Source organism: Bufo gargarizans, chromosome 2 (assembly GCF_014858855.1).
Source record: "Bufo gargarizans isolate SCDJY-AF-19 chromosome 2, ASM1485885v1, whole genome shotgun sequence".
NCBI classification, from domain to species: Eukaryota; Metazoa; Chordata; class Amphibia; order Anura; family Bufonidae; genus Bufo; species Bufo gargarizans.
Genome location: NC_058081.1, coordinates 204,281,603 through 204,300,444, shown reverse-complemented (window position 1 = coordinate 204,300,444; position 18,842 = coordinate 204,281,603). Strand labels below are relative to the sequence as shown.

At 42.5% G+C, this 18,842-nt stretch overlaps 1 protein-coding gene across 1 annotated transcript; it reads left to right on the top strand.

Moving 5' to 3' along the window:
• The first annotated feature begins 4,321 nt into the window (after positions 1 to 4,321).
• Positions 4,322 to 17,633, top strand: GCC1 (GRIP and coiled-coil domain containing 1). The gene is made up of 4 exons (XM_044283419.1): positions 4,322 to 4,448; positions 6,490 to 6,984; positions 10,887 to 11,409; positions 14,959 to 17,633. The coding sequence occupies exons 2-4, from the start codon at positions 6,512 to 6,514 to the stop codon at positions 16,069 to 16,071; spliced, it is 2,109 nt and encodes a 702-aa protein (XP_044139354.1). The 5' UTR covers positions 4,322 to 4,448; positions 6,490 to 6,511; the 3' UTR covers positions 16,072 to 17,633.
• The last annotated feature ends 1,209 nt before the right edge of the window (positions 17,634 to 18,842 follow it).

Here is an 18,842-nt window from a genome sequence, read left to right as displayed (position 1 = left end):
AGGGAGAGAGTGGGCCCTCCTCCCTCCCCATCACCCGCTGCGCTGTTGTGGCAGCAAGTGATGGTTACCATGGCAACCGGACGCCTTCACAGGCTACCTGCTGTCCATGGTGCTGATCAGACTTCTGCTAAAGGCAGAAGTCTGATCAGACTTTGTAAAGTGAAAATACAGCACACTATATGGTGTACTGTACTGTATTATACAGATATCAGACCCACTGAATCATCAAGAACCAAGTGGGTCTGGGTCAAACATTAAAAAAAAAAAAAGTGGAAAAAAAGTAAAAATTAAAAAAAAACAATTATCACTGATTAACATTTTTTAATTCCCTACACATGTTTGATATCACAGCGTCCGTAATGATCTGATCTGAAAAACGGTTATGTTACTTTCCCCGCACGGTGAACGCCATAAAAAAAATAAAAATAAAAACTATGATGAAATAGAAATTTTGCCCACCTTACTTCCCAAAAAAGGTAATAAAAGTGATCCAAAAATTTGTATGTACGCCAAAATAGTACCAATCAAACCGTCACCTCATCCTGCAAAAAATGAGCCCCTACATGAAACAATGGCCCAAAAAATTCAAAAAAAACGATGTCTCTCAGACTAAAACATGATATTTTTGTTTCAAAAATGCTTTTTTATGTTAAACGTAATACGAAATAAAAAAAGTTGACATATTAGGTATCGCCGCGTCCGTAAGAACCTGTTCTATAAAAATACCCCATGACCTAAACTCTGAGGTGAACACTGTAAAAAAATATAAATAAAAACGATGTCAAAAAAGCAATTTTTTGTCACCTTATATCACAAAAAGTGTAGTGGCAAGCGATCAAAAAGTCGTATGCCCCCCAAATTAGTGCCAATCTTACCGTCATCTCATCCCACAAAAATGATACCCTATCTAAGACAATCGCCCAAAAACTGAAAAAAAAATATGACTCTCAGACTATGGAGACACTAAAACATGATTTTTTTTTTTGTTTCAAAAATTATATTATTGTGTAAAACTTAAAAAAATAAAAGAAAGTATACATATTTGGTATTGCCACGTACGTAACGACCGGCTCTATAAAAATATTATATGTCATAACCCCTCAGATGAACACTGTCAAAAAATAAAAATTGTGCTAAAAAAACATTTGTTTTGTCACCTTACGTCACTAAAAGTGCAACACCAAGCGATCAAAAAGGCGTATAAACCCCCACAGTGGTGTCAATCTAACCGTCACCTCATCCCGCAAAAAAATGATACCCTACATAAGACAATCGCCCAAAAAATAAAAAAAAATATGGCTCTCAGACTATGGAGAAACTAACACTTTTTTTTTGTTTCAAAAAATATTATAGTGTAAAACCTATTTAAATAAAAAAAAAAAAGTATACATATTAGATATTGCCATGTCTATAAGAACCTGCTCTATAAAAAATATCACATGACCTAACCCCTCAGATAAACACTGATGCACCCCTAGAGTAGAAACTCCAAAAAGTGACCCCATTTAAGAAACTACACCCCTCAAGGTATTCATAACTGATTTTACTAACTTTGTTAACCCTTTAAGTGTTCCACAAGAGTTAATGGCAAATGGAGATGAAATTTCAGAATTTCTATTTTTTGTTACTTTGCCTCACAAAAAGTGTAATATAGAGCAATCAAAAATCATATGTACCCTAAAAAAGTACCAAAAAAACTGCCACCTTATCCCATAGTTTCTAAAATGGTAAAATCAGTTTTGAATACCTTAAGGGTATAGGTTCTTAACTGGGGTCACTTTTATGGAGTTTCTACTCTAGGGGGGCTTCAAATGGGACATGGTGTATAAATAAACCAGTCCAGCAAAATCTGCCTTCCAAAAACCACGCGGCGCACCTTTACCTCTATGTCCTACCGTGTGCCCATACAGTAGTTTATGGCCACATATGGGGTGTTTCTGCAAACTACAGAATCAGAGCAATAAATATTGAGTTTTGTTTGGCTGTTAACCCTTGCTTTGTTACTGGAAAAAATGGATTAAAATGGTAAATTTGCCCCCAATAAAAATAAAAATAAAAATTCTGAAATGTTATCACCATTTGCAATTAACTGTTGTGGAACACCTAAAGGGTTAACAATGTTGGTAAAATCAGTTTTAAATACCTTGAGGTGTGTAGTTTCTAGAATGGGGTCATTTTTCAGTGGTTTCTATTATGTAAGCCTCGCAAAGTGACTTCAGACCTGAACTGGTCCTTAAAAAGTGGGTTTTTGGAAATTTCAAAAAAATTTCAAGATTTGCTTCCAAACTTCTAAGCCTTGTAACGTCCCCCAAAAATAAAATGTCATTCCCAAAATGATCCTAACATGAAGTAGACATATGGGGAATGTAAAGTAATAACTATTTTTGTAGGTATTACTATGTATTATAGAAGTAAAGAAATTAAAACTTGGAAATTTGCTAATTTTTGGTAAATTTGTATTATTTTTTTTTAAAATAAAAATGCATTTTTTTTTTTACTCCATTTTACCAGTGTCATGAAGTACAATATGTGATGAAAAAACAATCTCAGAATGGCCTGGATAAGTCAAAGCGTTTTAAAGTTATTCACACATAAAGTGACACTGGTCAGATTTGCAAAAAATTGCCTGGTCCGTAAGGTGAAAATGAGCCCGGTCCCTAAGGGGTTAAGGGCACATGCAGACAAATGTTGTTTTAGAGATAATACAACCGGATCCGTTCATAACGGATGCAGCCGATTGTGTTATCAGTAATGGAAGCGTTTTTGCTGAGCCATGACGTATCCAGCAAAAACACAGATGTGAAAGTAGCCGCAGCATAGCAAATCAAGGCTGGCGATTAGAAATGCCAGTACTGATAAATTTCAACTTTAGTCCTGAAGACCAATCTTCTGTTGTGGATCTGTTCAATGACAAATACCATATTTTCCATTAGATGAATTTCATTTATTGGAATGTAGTGTCTGAGGTTTATAGGTGAAAAAATAACAATCCATTAGTGCCTTGTATTAACTTTCTCTACATGATAAATGCCACTTGCTGAAGTGAGAATGGTGGGGTATTTATATTGCAGGGTGATTGTAACCACGGAAACGAGCAGTGTATAATGTGATGGAAAAATTAATCCAGCCAGCAAAGGAAGATATGGACAATAACAATCCATTAGTGCCTTGTATTAACTTTCTCTACATGATAAATGCCACTTGCTGAAGTGAGAATGGTGGGGTATTTATATAAAATAATAAATAAAAAAAATAAAAAAAGGGCTTGCATCCATAGGGGCCGCCATATCTGGTAGGCATACCAATTTGTAACCCATGAAAGGTCCTCTTTAAAGCAGCAGAGGCACAGAATCAGGAGTACAACGCTTCCATCTTCTGTGACCCGTAGTCAGCAGCTCCACTACAAGACCTGTTTCTGAGTACTGGGCAACAAGCTGTTAAAATGGAGGTTTATGGGTGAAAAAAACTCCAAAACTACTATGCTTTTTGGAGGAAAATCATCAGGGAGTCTAAACTGCCATTGAAGGGGTTGTCTCACTTCAGTAAGTTGCATTTATTATGTAGAGAAAGTTAATACAAGGCACTTACTAATGTATTGTGATTGTATATATTGCTTCCTTTGCTGGCGGGATACATTTTTCCATCACATTATACACTCCTCGTTTCCATGGTTACAACAAGCCTGCAATCCAGCAAAAAACATCAGCCTCTCTGGTGGCCGGGACCGTGGGAGCGCACATGGGCTAATGCTTTTTCCTATAGTGTGCGAACATGACCACCACTGATGGATTGCAAGGTGGTCTGTAACCATGGAAATGAGCAGTGTATAATGTGATGGAAAAATAAATCCAGCCAGCAAAGGAAGCAATATGGACAATAACAATCCATTAGTGTCTAGTATTACCTTTCTCTCCATGATAAATGGCACTTGCTGAAGTGAGAGAACCCCTTTAAGTCTTGTGCTGTAAAAGCCTGACACATTATGGTGTTCCAGCAAACACCATCATTACAAAGACAACATGCCATATATTTCTGACTAGTGTTCAGACCTGCTCACTGTGCGTCTTATTATTTTACACCGCGCTTCAGTAGTAATGAGTATGAGAAAAATATGAATGCAAAGGGGGTGAGTCTCTGGGCCAGCCCCCTCAAATGCTACCTCATGCACACCATGCGTTTCTGTAACTATCCAAACCTATCCACCACAGAGACAGACAGGGGCTTCCCGGAGAAGCGCCAATGGGTTCTACTCCGTCACTTCCTGCACGCGTCCATTGCTGTGACCGTACAGGAAGTCAGCTGTCAGACATCTTGGTACACCCTGAGGTGAAGTAACCGGAAGTATTCGATACCGGAGATGGATCCGGGTAGGCACGGTTGACCTGCCAGGGAGCAGACACGTCAGTCGCACCTCCCGGGTACTTACCGTCGTAGGGGAGGCCTGGGAGGTAAGTATCAGTGCGGGGTATCATTTCCACATAGTATGGTGCTTGCTGCGGCCGTACACATAGGAGGGACAGACAAGTACAACTCACTTCTGGTGTCATGTATGGGAGATGTACCTGCTCCAGACATGACGGCTCTTCACATCTGTCTATCTGTATATCTATTAATTATCTATCTCATATCTATGTATGTATTTCTATCTGTATGTATCTCTATCTATCTATCTGTATGTATATGTTTGTGTATATATGTGTCTATATCAATTATCTATCTATCATCTCTCTCATGTCTATCTATCTATCTATCTATCATCTCATATCTATCTATATGTCTATCTCTCTATCATCTCTCTCATATCTATCTATCTATCTCCTATCTATCTATCATGCGGATCTTATCTGCATTCACCAGCAGGTAGCCTTACTTGAGTTTTCTGGTGCAGATTTGATGTGGTTTTGCTGCAGATCTTACCCTTCCATTAAAAAGGTGAAATCCACACCAAAACATAATTAATGTGCTGCAGATTTCTAAATCCACACAGCAGGTCAATATCCGCATGGAAAGAAAAAGCAAAGTGTACATGAGATATGTCTTATCCCATACACTGTTCTGGTGCTGTATTACGCTGCAGTTTTTACAAATTTCATATACATTTTTCTTCTTTCTTACGTGCAGACATTAACCTGCGGTGCGGATTTAGAAATCTGCAGCATGTCAACAGTTTTTGCGATTTTTGGTGTGGATTTCACCCTCCTCAACAGAAGGGTGAGATCTGTTGCAAAACCGCATCAAATCCGCAAGTAACACAAATGGTATTTGGTGCAGAAACGCACAGAAATCTTTACTGAAAATTTGTGCAGAATTTCTGCAATACAACCTGCTCCTATGTACAGGTAGCCTCAGGGTATGGCGGGCTAGGTGCAGATTTTCAGAGAATGCCTGCTCTAAATGGTGTGAAATGTAAGCAAAAATTCTGCATTGCAAAGGGTAAAGTCCATGGCAGAAATTTGCAACATAAATGGACGTGTTGCAGTTTTAAAATCCACACCAAAGGTCAAGTTGAGTGCAGGTTTTATTGTCGAAATCAGGTAATCCGATTGTTTGTGTGTACACAAAAATCGTTGTTTGCTGGCAGCAGATCGTGCATAAGAGTCAGTATGGAGAAGAGTAATGGCATTAGCAATTGCTCCTCACCATACTCTGGATGAGATCAGGAACGGTTTCTTCCCAACAATCTGCTGCTCTGTCGTCCTGTGTAGACCTTTAGTGACTGCTATGTTGTATGCAAATCGCTATCCAAGTGTTTCTTCACCAGGCCTCCTGAATCATCCCCTATGCCCTGTAAAGACGGGACGCTTGCCTGCTGAAGAAACGGCCATCGGACACTTGAGTAATTTGCATACAGTTCAGTAGTCCTTTTCCAAGGTACACTTTATTATTGCTAGCCCAATGGCAGCTTGAGGGGAAGGGTCAATCGCTGACCAGTTTCCTTCAAAGGGTTGTCAGGGTTCAGAGATGAACCCGGACATACCTCCATTTTCACCCAGGCAGCCCCCCTGACTCGAGCATCGGAGCATGAACTGAACAGGATTTAGCACTGCCCTAGCCAGTAAAACGGCTAGGGCAGCGCTAAAGCATGCCCATCAGAGCCGGTGATGTCACTGAACACACTACCTGGTGGAAGCTTCCGCCTGGCGGTGTGTGGGTTGCCCGGGTGAAAATATGGGTATTTCCTAGTTCAGCTCAGTGCTCAAACTAGCTAATAAGTATATTAATAAAAAAAAAGTGCAGTTTTCTCTGGAATGGTGCATCTTACAGGCATAAACAAAGTGACGTTTTAATCAGCAGGGTCAACCCTTCAGGCAGTCTGCCAGGTTTAATAGGGTTGATCATGCTGACACTATTTTCATATGTCATTCTCTTCAATGTAAATTGTCTTTTATTATGTAGCCATCAATTAATTGCTGTAAATAAATGAAAAAAAAAAACTTTGGGATCAAATGGAACTGGTATATGTGACTCTGGTCTTTTATTTTTCTGCAGGGTGAGTAGTTGACTAGCTACCATGGAGAAGCTGGGTGTGAATTTTGGAGGTGGCCCCAGTAAGAAAGAACTGCAAGAATTGGTGGAAACTCAGAGGAAACAGCTGCTTCAGTACCAGACTCGGCTGAAAGATGTTGTGCGAGCATACAAGAGTCTCTTGAAGGAAAAAGAGGCTTTAGAGGCCAGTCTTCATGTGCTGTCCACGTCACAGGAGCCTGGATCGCTTTCCACGGATGTGGAGGAGCCACATGATGACCAGCATTCCACACACAGTGAAGACAGTGTAGATACGGCGGGAAGCCTACCCAGTGCTAAAGGTGGAGAGACCAGTGAAGATGAACGACAGGAAACTGCTCAGCACAGTGGTGGGGTAGAAGAGGCCAGCGGTTCAGAAAGTGGGGTCAGCACAGCTAGTGGAGAAGGTGGCCCGTCTACTCTGGCAGATACAGACCGAAGGATAGTACAACTAAAAAACCAGCTCGCCACGCTAACCAGGTGACCCTTTCTTTGCAAGCAATGCATTTACATACCCTCCACTTATGCTTCATGTATAGAGTTCACCATGACAGCAGGGTTTTAAAAGGGGTATTCTCATCTCAGTTTTTCATGGCCGAGATGGAAATAACTGCCGTAAGTGCCCCTGCTTCCTTATCTCCTATAGCAGTGAATGGTAGCTACAGCCATTTTCCCTACCCTTGGCCAGTGCTTACTGGGATTATTTCCATCTTGGCCATGAAAGACAAAAATTGGAATAACCATTTAAAGGAGTATTCCCATCTTAGACAGTTTTGGCATATTCCCAGGATATGCCATGGATGTCTGATAGATTTGTGTTCTCCCACCTATAGGACTCGCATTTGGCTTCAGAATAGGGATTCCCCATACCAACTAGTGATGTGGTCACTAGGTTCCATGTCCAGACGGTGGCCCTCGCATGTGGGGCTATATCCATTCACTTCTATGGGAGTTACTTTGGTTTCAGCAGTTTCTATCACTCCTAGAATGGAATCAATGAATGGAGACTGACACGCACATCTCTGCCTGGATGTAGTGGCCAGGAGGTTGGTGGACCCCTGTTCTGTAGATAGGTGCACGTCTTAGAGGTGGGAGCACATACATCAGACAGTTATGGCATATGTCCTCAGTGTATAAGATGGAGATATGCTTTAAAAGGGGTATTCAAGCATAAATATTGATAACCTATCCTCAGGATAGGCCTACAATATGTGATCAGCAGGGATCTGACAACCTACCCCACTGCCAGCTCTGGCACTGCTGTCTGACTGGTGGACAGAACTGATTCCAACATTACTGCTCCCATTGAAGTGAATGGGAGCAGCGCTGCAATAACCAGCTCTGTCCACACACAGTGTGGATGTAGCTGCGTAGTTCCGGTGCCAAAGCTAGTCAGGATCGACTCATTGGCAGGGTGCCCTGAGGAAAGGCCATCACTATTAAAATCCTTTAAAGAGGATATGTCCGCTCTCCTGACATGTCCTTTTTAGTAATTACTTGTATTCTCCATAAGATTCTGGGGAATCTTTTTTTAAAACATTGCCTTGTGCTGTTCCCCTGTTATTCCTATTTGAAATATATAAATCGGGGATGCCCAGCTTGCGGCCCTTCAGCTGTTACAAAACTACAACTCCCATCATGCATGGACAGCCTACAACTATTACAGCATGCTGGGAGTTGTAGTTTTGCAACAGCTGGAGGGCTGCAGGTTGAGCATCCCTGTTATAAATAATTGACAACTGTGTGTTACGATTATCATAGAAACATAGAATGTGTCGGCAGATAAGAACCATTTGGCCCATCTAGTCTGCCCAATATTCTGAATACTATGGCTAGCCCCTGGCCCTATCTTATATGAAGGATGGCCTTATGCCATGCATGCTTAAACTCCTTCACTGTATTTGCAGCTACCACTTCTGCAGGAAGGCTATTCCATGCATCCACTACTCTCTCAGTAAAGTAATACTTCCTGATATTACTTTTAAACCTTTGCCCCTCTAATTTAAAGGGCTTCTGTCACCCCACTAAAGTGATTTTTTTTTTTTTTGGGCTAGTGAAATTAGTTATATTGTGATATATGACAATATAATTGTGTTACTTACTTTGATCCAGCAGTTTCTGCAAAAAACGAAGTTTTATAATATGTAAATTCGGTCTCTACCAGCAAGTAGGGCGTCTACTTGCTGGTAGCTGCTGCAGAAATCCGCCCCCTCGTCGTGTTGATTGACAGGGCCAGCCGGGATCTCCTCCTCCGGCCAGCCCTGTCGGCATTTCAAAAATCGCGCGCCTGTGTGGATTCGGCGCAGGCGCTCTGAGATGAGGAGGCTCGTCTCCTCAGCACTCCCTCAGTGCGCCTGCGCCGATGACGTCTTCTATTTCGGTGATGTCATCGGCGCAGGCGCACTGAGGGAGTTCTGAGGAGACGAGCCTCCTCATCTCAGAGCGCCTGCGCCGAATCCACACAGGCGCGCGATTTTTGAAATGCCGACAGGGCTGGCCGGAGGAGGAGATCCCGGCTGGCCCTGTCAATCAACACGACGAGGGGGCGGATTTCTGCAGCAGCTATCAGCAAGTAGCCGCCCTACTTGCTGGTAGAGACCGAATTTACATATATTAAAACTTCGTTTTTTGCAGAAACTGCTGGATCAAAGTAAGTAACACAATTATATTGTCATATATCGCAATATAACTAATTTCACTAGCCCAAAAAAAAAAAATCACTTTAGTGGGGTGACAGAAGCCCTTTAAAACTATGTCCTCTTGTAGCAGTTTTTCTTCTTTTAAATATTCTCTCCTCTTTTACCTTGTTGATTCCCTTTATGTATTTAAAAGTTTCTATCATATCCCCTTTGTCTCGTCTTTCTTCCAAGCTATACATGTTAAGGTCCTTTAATCATGTCGGGGGGGGCATGTCTTTACATAGTCTGACATTGTCCCATTAGCGCTGACAGTGTCAGACTCTAGAGACAAATCCTATTTAAGCGCCTCCTTTCTGACGGCTGCTTCTCTTCAACGTTAAAAGGGGTTTTACAGACACATTGATGGTCTAGTCTTAAGGCGGCCATACACATTCATTAGCTGTCTCTCCTGACTCCCTCACGACTTCCTCATACACATGCTGAGCTGTACGTGTATTTAATGGGGAGAAGGAGGAAAGCTGCTGCTAGGCACTTCTGGCGGTTCATATCCTGGGAGAACAAAAAGATCGGGTGAAAATATTCATTTTGCCCGATCCTTCTGTCCCACAGTATCATCTGTGAGGGTAGAGTCGGGAGCTCCCCATGCACGTTAAACTCAGTGGGTTCACCCAACAATATACTAAGGCTCCTTTCACATGAGTTTTCCACGCGGGTGCAATGTGTGATGCTAACGCATTGTGCCCGCACGGAATCTGGACCCATTCATTTCAGTGGGTCTGTGTACACGAGCGTTGGTTTTTACGCATCACTTGTGAGTTGCGTGAAAATCTCAGCATGTTATATTCTGCGATTTTCACGCAACACTGGTCCTATAGAAGTGAATGGGGCTGCGTGAAAATCGCATCCGCAAGCAAGTGCGGATGCAATGCGTTTTTCACTGATGGTTGCTAAGAGATGTTGTTTGTAAACGTTCAGTTTTTATCACGCGCGTTCAAAACACATTAAATTGCGAAAAAACTGAACACGATCACAGACAAAACTAAATGAACTTGCTTTCGAAATTGCACATTTTTCACTGAACTCATCTGGACCTAATCTGCTCACGCTCGTCTGCAAGGGGCCTAATGGGTACAGGGGCCTTTAGAATAGGCCATTATGTGTATTTGTATGATCCCGCAGCCTGTTTATTGGCTGCTATAGGTAAAACAGACACTTTTTGGGTCCATTCACACATCCGTGTGTGTTTTGCGGATCCGCAAAACGCGGACATCAGCAATGTGCGTTCCGCATTTTTGCGGACCGAACATCACCTGCACTTAATAGAAAATGCCTATTCTTGCCCGCAATTGTTCTATTTTTTTCGGGATCGGAATTGCGGACCCAGAAGTGCGGGTACGCATTCCCAGATCCGGGCAACATATTGTGCAGCCCCATAGAAATGAATGGGTCTGCAATTCCGTTCCGCAAAATGAAACAGAATTGCGGACGTGTGAATGGACCCTTATGCATGAGACCTAAAAGATTGGCTTCTTGGGAGATATTTTAGAATAGTTTTAATTTCCAAGAAAAGTTTTGTGCATCCTATCCAGTTAGAAGATGCTTGACAGCAATAACAACGAACAGAACAGTAGAGGATTCTTTTTGTCTTTTTTTTTTTTTTTTTTATGTATAGATTACCTTCCATGTATTATATGTATACTATGAACATGATTGTCATCATAACTTCTGTTTTTCTTACCTTAGCGCTTTGGCTACGGTTACCCAAGAGAAGTCTCGCATGGAAGCCTCCTATCAAGCAGACAAAAGAAAGGCAAAACAGGAGAAGGACGAAATGGCACAAGAAATGGAACAAGAGCGTAACCACTTACGAGGAGAGATTCAGGGCCTACAGGCACAGTTAGCAGAGAACAGGGCTAAACTGATTAGTCACCAACATGACCGTGCACAGGAGCAGGCAGATCATGCAGTAATGCTGAAGGAGTTGCAGCGTCTACTGCAAGGAGAGAGAGACCAAAGACAAGAGGTGGAGCTGCACCTGGAGGAAGTTAGGCAAGACCTAGCAGGTAGATCTGAATTTGTAGCTAGAGCTGAGGCAGCAGAAGAACAGTTAAAAAAGTTCCGCAAGGAAATTGAAGACCTGAAGAAGGACCTTATTGAAGCAAGAAGGAAGAGAACAGAGCCTGACCCTATAGTCCAGGAGCTGCAGAAGGAGCTTTGTGCAGTGAAGAAAGATCTGGAAACACAGCTACAAGAGGAGAGATGTAAGGTATGCGCTATGGAACCCGTGTCCCCACCTAAAAAAGGAGATGCTTTTTGTGATCATTGTTGACCAGAGCAAATATTAGAATGTTGCATAAATTGTTGCAAAAAATTACTATTATGGCAATTAGGGATCGACCGATATTGATTTTTTTAGGGCCGATACCGATAATTTGTGAACTTTCAGGCCGATAGCCGATAATTTATACCAATATTCTGGGGATTTTCATTTTTGAAAAAAAAATTAAATTCCTACACAAATCTGCTGAAAATTAATGTTTTTTGTTAATGTGTATTTTTTTTGTAAATCTTATTTTTCATTTATACTTAATATTTTGGTGTTTTATTTTTATTTTTTTTGTACTTTTTTTTTCTCTAACTTTTAGCCCCCTTAGGGACTAGAACCCTTGTCCTATTCAGCCTGATAGATCTTTATCTAGGGGAATAGGAGCTCTCACTGTCCCTGTTGCTCTGTGCTTTGTGCACACAGCAGCATGGAGCTTATCATGGCAGCCAGGGCTTCAATAGCGTCCTGGCTGCCATGGTAACTGATCGGAGCCCCAGGCTTACACTGCTAGGCGGGGAGGAGCGGAGAGGGGATCCGCTACACCACCAATGATTAATACAGGGGTGTAGCTGTATTAATCACTGCGCCACCAATGTTTTTAATGTGGGGGTGGGGGGCGCACTGCGCCACCAATGATTAATATACTGGGGGGCCTGGGGGGGGGGGGGGGCTGCACAGCGCCACCAATGAGTAATATACTGGGGGGGGGCGCACTGCGCCACCAATGAAGTTAAATCTCTCATTTATTCATATACAGGAGGCGGGAGCTGGCTGCAGAATGACATAGCCGGCTCCCGACCTCTATGAGTGGTAGCTGCGATCCGCGGCACCTGACGGGTTAACCGAGGATCGCAGCTACAGCTCATAGAGGTCGGGAGCCGGCTATGTCATTCTGCAGCTCCCGCCTCCTGTTCAATTTGAATGAATGAGAGATTTCTCTTCATTGGTGGCGCAGTGGCCACAGCCCCTCCCCTTCTCTTGTCCACTGTCCTCCCATTGGCTGCAGCGGCAGCAGCAGCACAGGGTGAGGGAGACACTGCTCCTTCTTCCCTGTGCTGCTGCTGAGGGAACACGGAGAGCGCTGAGAGCAGCGCGATCTGTGTTCCCCATATGTTATCGGAATATCGGCAAAATAAATGCCGATACCGATAACAGTCAAAATCCTCAATATCGGCCGATAATATCGGTAAAACCGATAATCGGTCGATCCCTAATGGCAATGCCTAATTTATATTAAATGTATAATTTTTTTTCCAACCTTTACACAACAAAAAAAACCTCACCTTTTTAAATGCATGTTTTTGTCCCCCCCCCCCCCCTTTTTCTTTTTTTTCTTTTTTGGAGCTGTTTGGGGGCTTATTTTGTTGCAGGATGAGTTGTAGTTTTCATTCATGTAGGTTTCAACCCTTTGACAATTAGTGGGGTTATGACTGTATACAGCAAACATACTGCACCATTACTACACTATTATGGTATGGCTGATGACGGGAACGATCTGCTCCCGCGATGGATTATTACAGCACCGGGCAGAAATGTAGTCAAAATGAGGGTTATATATTGAAATTATTTAAAGGTGTTATCCATTTGGTGTTCCTACAATACTTTAAATGGGGGTTGTTAGGGGTTATTAAAACTCTTGCTAAGAGCAGGACATGTTTAAAAAACACAACAGTATGCTGCTACTTGTAGTACTTGTTTGTTTTTGCATTGCAGCCATGGTAGCGTGCTCCTGAATTCACCTTTACATAGTTTAGAGGTTGTAGTCTCTCTTTTGCATTGTACATTTAGGCGAGTGGTTTCCCCTATTTAGATAATTTACTTGTGCCAATCTGCCTAGTGCATAGCTGGATTCTACATTGCCCTGAATTTTTTAGGCCAAAAACCTATGAGAGGCATGACTGTTAGTGTAGGACCTGTCTGTTAGAAGCCACCTTGTCGCCGCAAAGAGCTTCTAATTTTCATATAGTAATTATAGCAGTAAAGTTTACATTAATTCATGTTTTCAATATTTGCATGTGTCTTTGTGCCTAAAGCAGTGGGCTGCTACTTGTAGTCTTTGTGCGTGTGTAGAGATATAATATATTAAATATATGTTTATATATTAAATATATATAGAGAGAGAGAAATACAAAAAGCCAGCAGCTGCTGGCTTTTTGTATTTTTCTCTATTGAATTGGACCTTGGTGCCGGTTCGTGTTGGCCTGATTTTGCACCCTAACGCTAGTGTGCTGTGTCCTCATTTTCCATATTTATATATCTCCAAAAACAAATGATGAGGCAGCACTCCAGGATCAGTGACGGGTGTTAGACCCGTTTATGCCCTGGGTCTAACACCCTTCACTGATCCTGGAGTGCTGCTTCATCATTTGTTTTTGGATATCGCTTATGGATTTTTTTTTTTTGCCTGATGTCATTGACTGTGCTGCTGCTATTCTTTGTTTAATACATATATATATATATTTCACTTGTTTGATCCTCTGCTGCCCCAACTTTGGTGGGCCTTACTGGTCTTTGTGTGCTCCCCAGCAGTGATGACATGCTGCCCTTGGCCGCTGTATTACTTGCCTCAGCGGTAATGCTTGCATAAATGGCACAAGGTAGCCGAGGCCTGTAATTGGTGATGTGCATGTACAGCATATCATCACTTCAAGACAAGTAAACAGAGGGCGGTGGTGGCCGCCAAGCCATCAGTGTTTGATCTGTAGGTGATTTGAACAGGTGATTATTGAAATCCTGGAAAACTATTTTAAAGGGAACCTGTCATCAACTTTATGCTGATCTCACTGAGGGCAGAATAAAATAGTGACAGAAATGCTGATGTCAGCGGCGTGTCACTCATGAGCTAAAGGTAAGTGGTTGCTGAGAACCAGCATCATAATCATTACAGCTCAGGCCCTGAAAAGAGTCAAATCTACCTGAGAAGAGTCATGGTTATTCCTAATCTCCTGCTCTCTCACCTGTCTGCTGATGATTGGCAGTTCTCTCCTAGAGAGAAAGGGAGAAAACTAGGTAGAAGACTGTCAGTCATCAGCAGGTGGGCAGGAGAGCAGGAATTCATGAATAACCAGGACTCTTCTCGGGTGGCCGGACTCTTTTCCAGGCCCAGTCTGCAATGATGTGATGTTGGTTCTAGGCAACCACTTACTTTTAACTTATAAATGACAGACCGCTGAAATCAACTCGCCTGTCTCTACTTTATGCTGCCGTTAGACTGGGCAGCATAAAGTTGATGACAGGTTACCTTTAAGGAGAGCCATGAACCTGACTTGGATTACCAATTCATTCCTCGTCTTTCCTCTGCACTGTCAGAGCAATTTTCTAGATTTTGTCAGTGGAGCAAGAAAGTTGTCCACTTTTCTTATGTGAAAAAATGTGTGCTTTCCATCAGGATTGGACATCTGTGTATTTTATAACATGCACTTCTGACAATCATTATATCCAATATATAAAATTAGTTCCTTACTTTTATATTTTACAATTTTTTTACAGAGGCTGGAGGAGGATCAGCATAATCAGCAGAGCTTCCTGCAAGAGGAGGAAAGGATACGCTCTCTTGAGTCCCAAGTGTCTGAGCTATCTGAGCTCTTGGGGGCAGCTGAGACATCCAAACAGAGGGACCAAGTAACTCTACGTAAACTGCGAGAACGCCTTTTACAGTTAGAAACCGAGAACAAAACAATTGCTATGGCCACCTCCATGCATCCTCCACCTGAAACCCTTGTCATGAAATCTTCAGTGGGTGAGGACACTGAGGATAGTCCAGAGCAGCGTGGATCAGCTCTCTTCTACCAACAGGAGCTTCAGCAGGTGAAAGAAGAGTTTGAGCGTTACAAAGCTCGAGCTCAGGGAGTGCTGAGAACTAAAGGGACGCGTGAGGGAGAGCTGGAAGCTGGCAAGCAGAAGTTAGAAGAATTAAAAGAAAAGTATCTCACCCTGAGAGTGTCTTCTGAGGAAGCAGAGACTAGACACAAAGCAGAAATGGAGGCCACGCGTAAGGAACTTGCGCTATTAGCTCAGACTCACAGACAGGAGCTTGAACAAGTGCGGAAGGAAAGTCGTGAGAATATGGCACGAATGGAGGAAGAGCTAAGACAACACAGGGAACGTGTTTTGGCTGTGCTAAATGAGAAAGAGCAAGAACTGGAAAGATTGAGAGAAACCAAGACTCCAGTTAGCATATGTCCACATTTGCCAGACCCTTTAGAGAATGGTTTAGAGCTTCCACAGAACAACTCATCTGCTTTCCTCGTCTATGTAGATCAACTATCTCGAAAAGAAGCAGAGATTGGGAGCCTGCGGCGCAGAAAGCATGAACTAGAGTCAGAATTGCAAAGCATGCAAGAACGGGTAGCAGAGAAAAATGAGGAGGCGCATAGTTTACGTGAGCAGGTTGATAAGGCTATGCGAGACAGAAGCAGGGAGGGGGCTAATATGGAATATCTAAAAAATGTATTGTTGGGGTTCTTGACTCTTACAGATCCCCTTGGTAGACAACATACGTTAAGCGCCCTTCTGACTGTCCTGCATTTTTCCCCAGAGGAAAAGAAAGCGGCCCTTAGAGCACAGGATGGGAACAGGTGGTGGGCAGGGGCCAAGAGGTGATGGAAAGGCTGACACAAGGGAAGGAGCGTTAAAATATTGTCATTTGCAGCACTTTTAACACATGACTTTGATATTTTCTGAACAGTGAGGTATTTTATCTTGGGACCATTAATATTTGCAGAGTTATTGATTTTAGGGACATAATGAGATCACTTTTATTGTGATGTACCTTTTGTAAGGGCATGTTCACATCTGCTTCAGAGGCTCCTTTCGGGGCCTCCACCGCAGTTTTTGTCAAAAGTACCCAAGAGAAAATTCCTGCATACAGGACTTTTTTCTCCACTAAAAATGTGTTCTCCTGAACGGAAACCAAACGGATCCCATTATAGTCAATCGGGCTGTAAAAATCTATGTCCTAAGTTTTTAAACTGTCCTAAGCTTTCTACCCCACAGCCTAGTTACAGTACATTATTTTACTTAATGCCCTGCAGTGGGAGAAAGGCAAAACTGAGAGCTACAGTCTACTCCAAAATATCCCCAAATTAATAATAGGAAAAAAACTGAACAAGGAAAAGTTACCACCCTGCTTCTCTTAAGGTTTGGGCTACGATTTGATTATGTGAATTTAAAGGAACCCGTTACCATGAAAAAGCAGTGTAATCTGCAGGCAGCATGTTAGATCAGGAGGAGCTGAGCAGATTGATGTATGGTTTTGTGGGAGGAGATTCAGTATAACTTGTAATTTATACATTTAAATCCCATCTCCTTCTGAGCTTTAGGAGTGATGTGGGACTGTTCTGTGATTGACAGAGCTGATACAAAGTCCTGCAGAGATAAAGGTCACTGGGTCAAACCAACCCTAGAACTCCTAAGCATAAAAAGAGCAGTTAAATTAATAAAGTGTAAGTTAAATCCTTCCCCACAACCCTCCTGCTCTATAACATGCTGCCGGCAGCTTGCACTGCATTTTCATGGTGACAGGTTCCCTTCAAAAGTTGTGCCACGCTTCAATCCATGGGAAGGAATTGAATTGTTTACGTCTCTGCAACAGGGAGATGCACCAAAGTAGCATTTTGATGCACCTTTAGTGTATCATGCAACTCTAAATAGTATTGAATGACAAAAACGCAATTTGTGAAACTTAAAGGCTGTGGGCGCATTGGGAGCATTTTTATTATTGCATTGTACTTATTTAGGGCTAAAAAGCATTTTTCCAATTGGTCTTTATATACAATGTTCAACTTTTTGTCTTCTGTTTCCTTCAGGTTTTCACTGACTGTGCAGACTGTCCTTTTCTTTCTGACAGCTGAGCTGAAGGGCTTGATATGTAGCCTCTATCTCTTCATGCCTAAGAGGTCTTAAACATTTATTTAAACTGAATTATCAAATGTATTAAAATTTGGTTTAAATTAGTGTTTATGACCTGTCAGGAAAGTACAGATAAGGGCTACGGACAGAGCTGTTTGGCGACAAGGGGACCAAAACGATCTACTAGGTCAGTGAAAACCTGAAGGCTGTGGAAGACAAGCGGTTGAACATTTTTTAATAAACATTAGTTGGAAAAATGTTTTTAGCCCAAAAGAAAGTACAATACAGTAAAAAAAAAAAAAAAAACCTCTAAAGCTTCCATACCCTTTAATGCTTCTGCAACTTTAATTCCACCAAAGTTGAAACACAATTAAAGGGGTTGTGCAGTGCAAAGATACTGATGACTAGGGATGAGCGAACCCGACATTTTCAGTTTCGGGCAGTGGAGGAATTCCGTTATGGATTCCGTTAGTTTGGAATATAATGGAATTCTATGACGGAAGGACTTTGTTTTTCGTTCTGCATAACGAATGCCAGACGGATCAGTTATGCTGCCCATAGACGTCTATTATGACGGAATGCCTCTTAAAGGCTTCCGTTTTGCATTCCATCATGAAATTCTGTTATATTCTGTGCTAACGGAATTCCTCCACCGCCCGAACCCTGAAAACGTCCCTACTGATGACCTATACTCATGATAGATCATCAATATAAGATCGGAGGCCCAACTCCCAGCACCCCTGCAGATTAGCTGTTTGAAAGGGTAGTGGTGCTCGTTTAAGTGCTACTTAAGTTTCAAAACTTCTTGCATGTCGTTTCCCGTGTACAGGCTGCGAAGTGTTATATGTGAATGGAACAAGCATGTATAATTAAGGCTACTTTCACACTTGCGTTCGGGGCTCCGCTTGTGAGTTCCGTTTGAAGGCTCTCACAAGCGGCCCCGAACGGATCCGTCCAGCCCTAATGCATTCTGAGTGGATGCGGATCCGCTCAGAATGCATCAGTCTGGCACCGTTTGTCCTCCACTCCGCCCAGCAGGCGGACACCCGAACGCTGCTTGCAGCGTTCGGGTGTCCGCCTGGCCGTGCGGAGGCAAATGGATCCGTCCAGACTTACAATGTAAGTCAATGGGGACGGATCCGTTTGAAGTTGACACAGTATGGCTCAATTTTCAAACGGATCCGTTCCCCATTGACTTTCAATGTAAAGTCAAAACGGATCCGTTTGCACTATCATGAACACTATCATGGTAATGCAAACGGATCTAAGCGTTTGCATTATAGGTGCGGATCCGTCTGTGCAGACACCAGACGGATCCGCTCCGAACGCAAGTGTGAAAGTAGTCTAAACTGCGTGGCTGCTGCAAATGAGAAGCCACACAGATGATTTTTTTTAAGCAGAAGCAGTGCTTGCACAAGCACAATTACCATTTCAAACAGCTGACTGCTGGGAATTGGGCCTCTGCCGATCTCATATTGATGACCTATCGTGAGGATAGGTCATCAGTATCTTTGCATTGCACA

Bases quoted from the DNA above. Each gene is read 5' to 3' on its own strand.
- GCC1 (XM_044283419.1), top strand. From the start codon at position 6,512: ATGGAGAAGCTGGGTGTGAATTTTGGAGGTGGCCCCAGTAAGAAAGAA. The intron at 6,985-10,886 runs GTGACCCTTTCT...TTCTTACCTTAG, and splicing joins CAGCTCGCCACGCTAACCAG to CGCTTTGGCTACGGTTACCC. The intron at 11,410-14,958 runs GTATGCGCTATG...ATTTTTTTACAG, and splicing joins TACAAGAGGAGAGATGTAAG to AGGCTGGAGGAGGATCAGCA.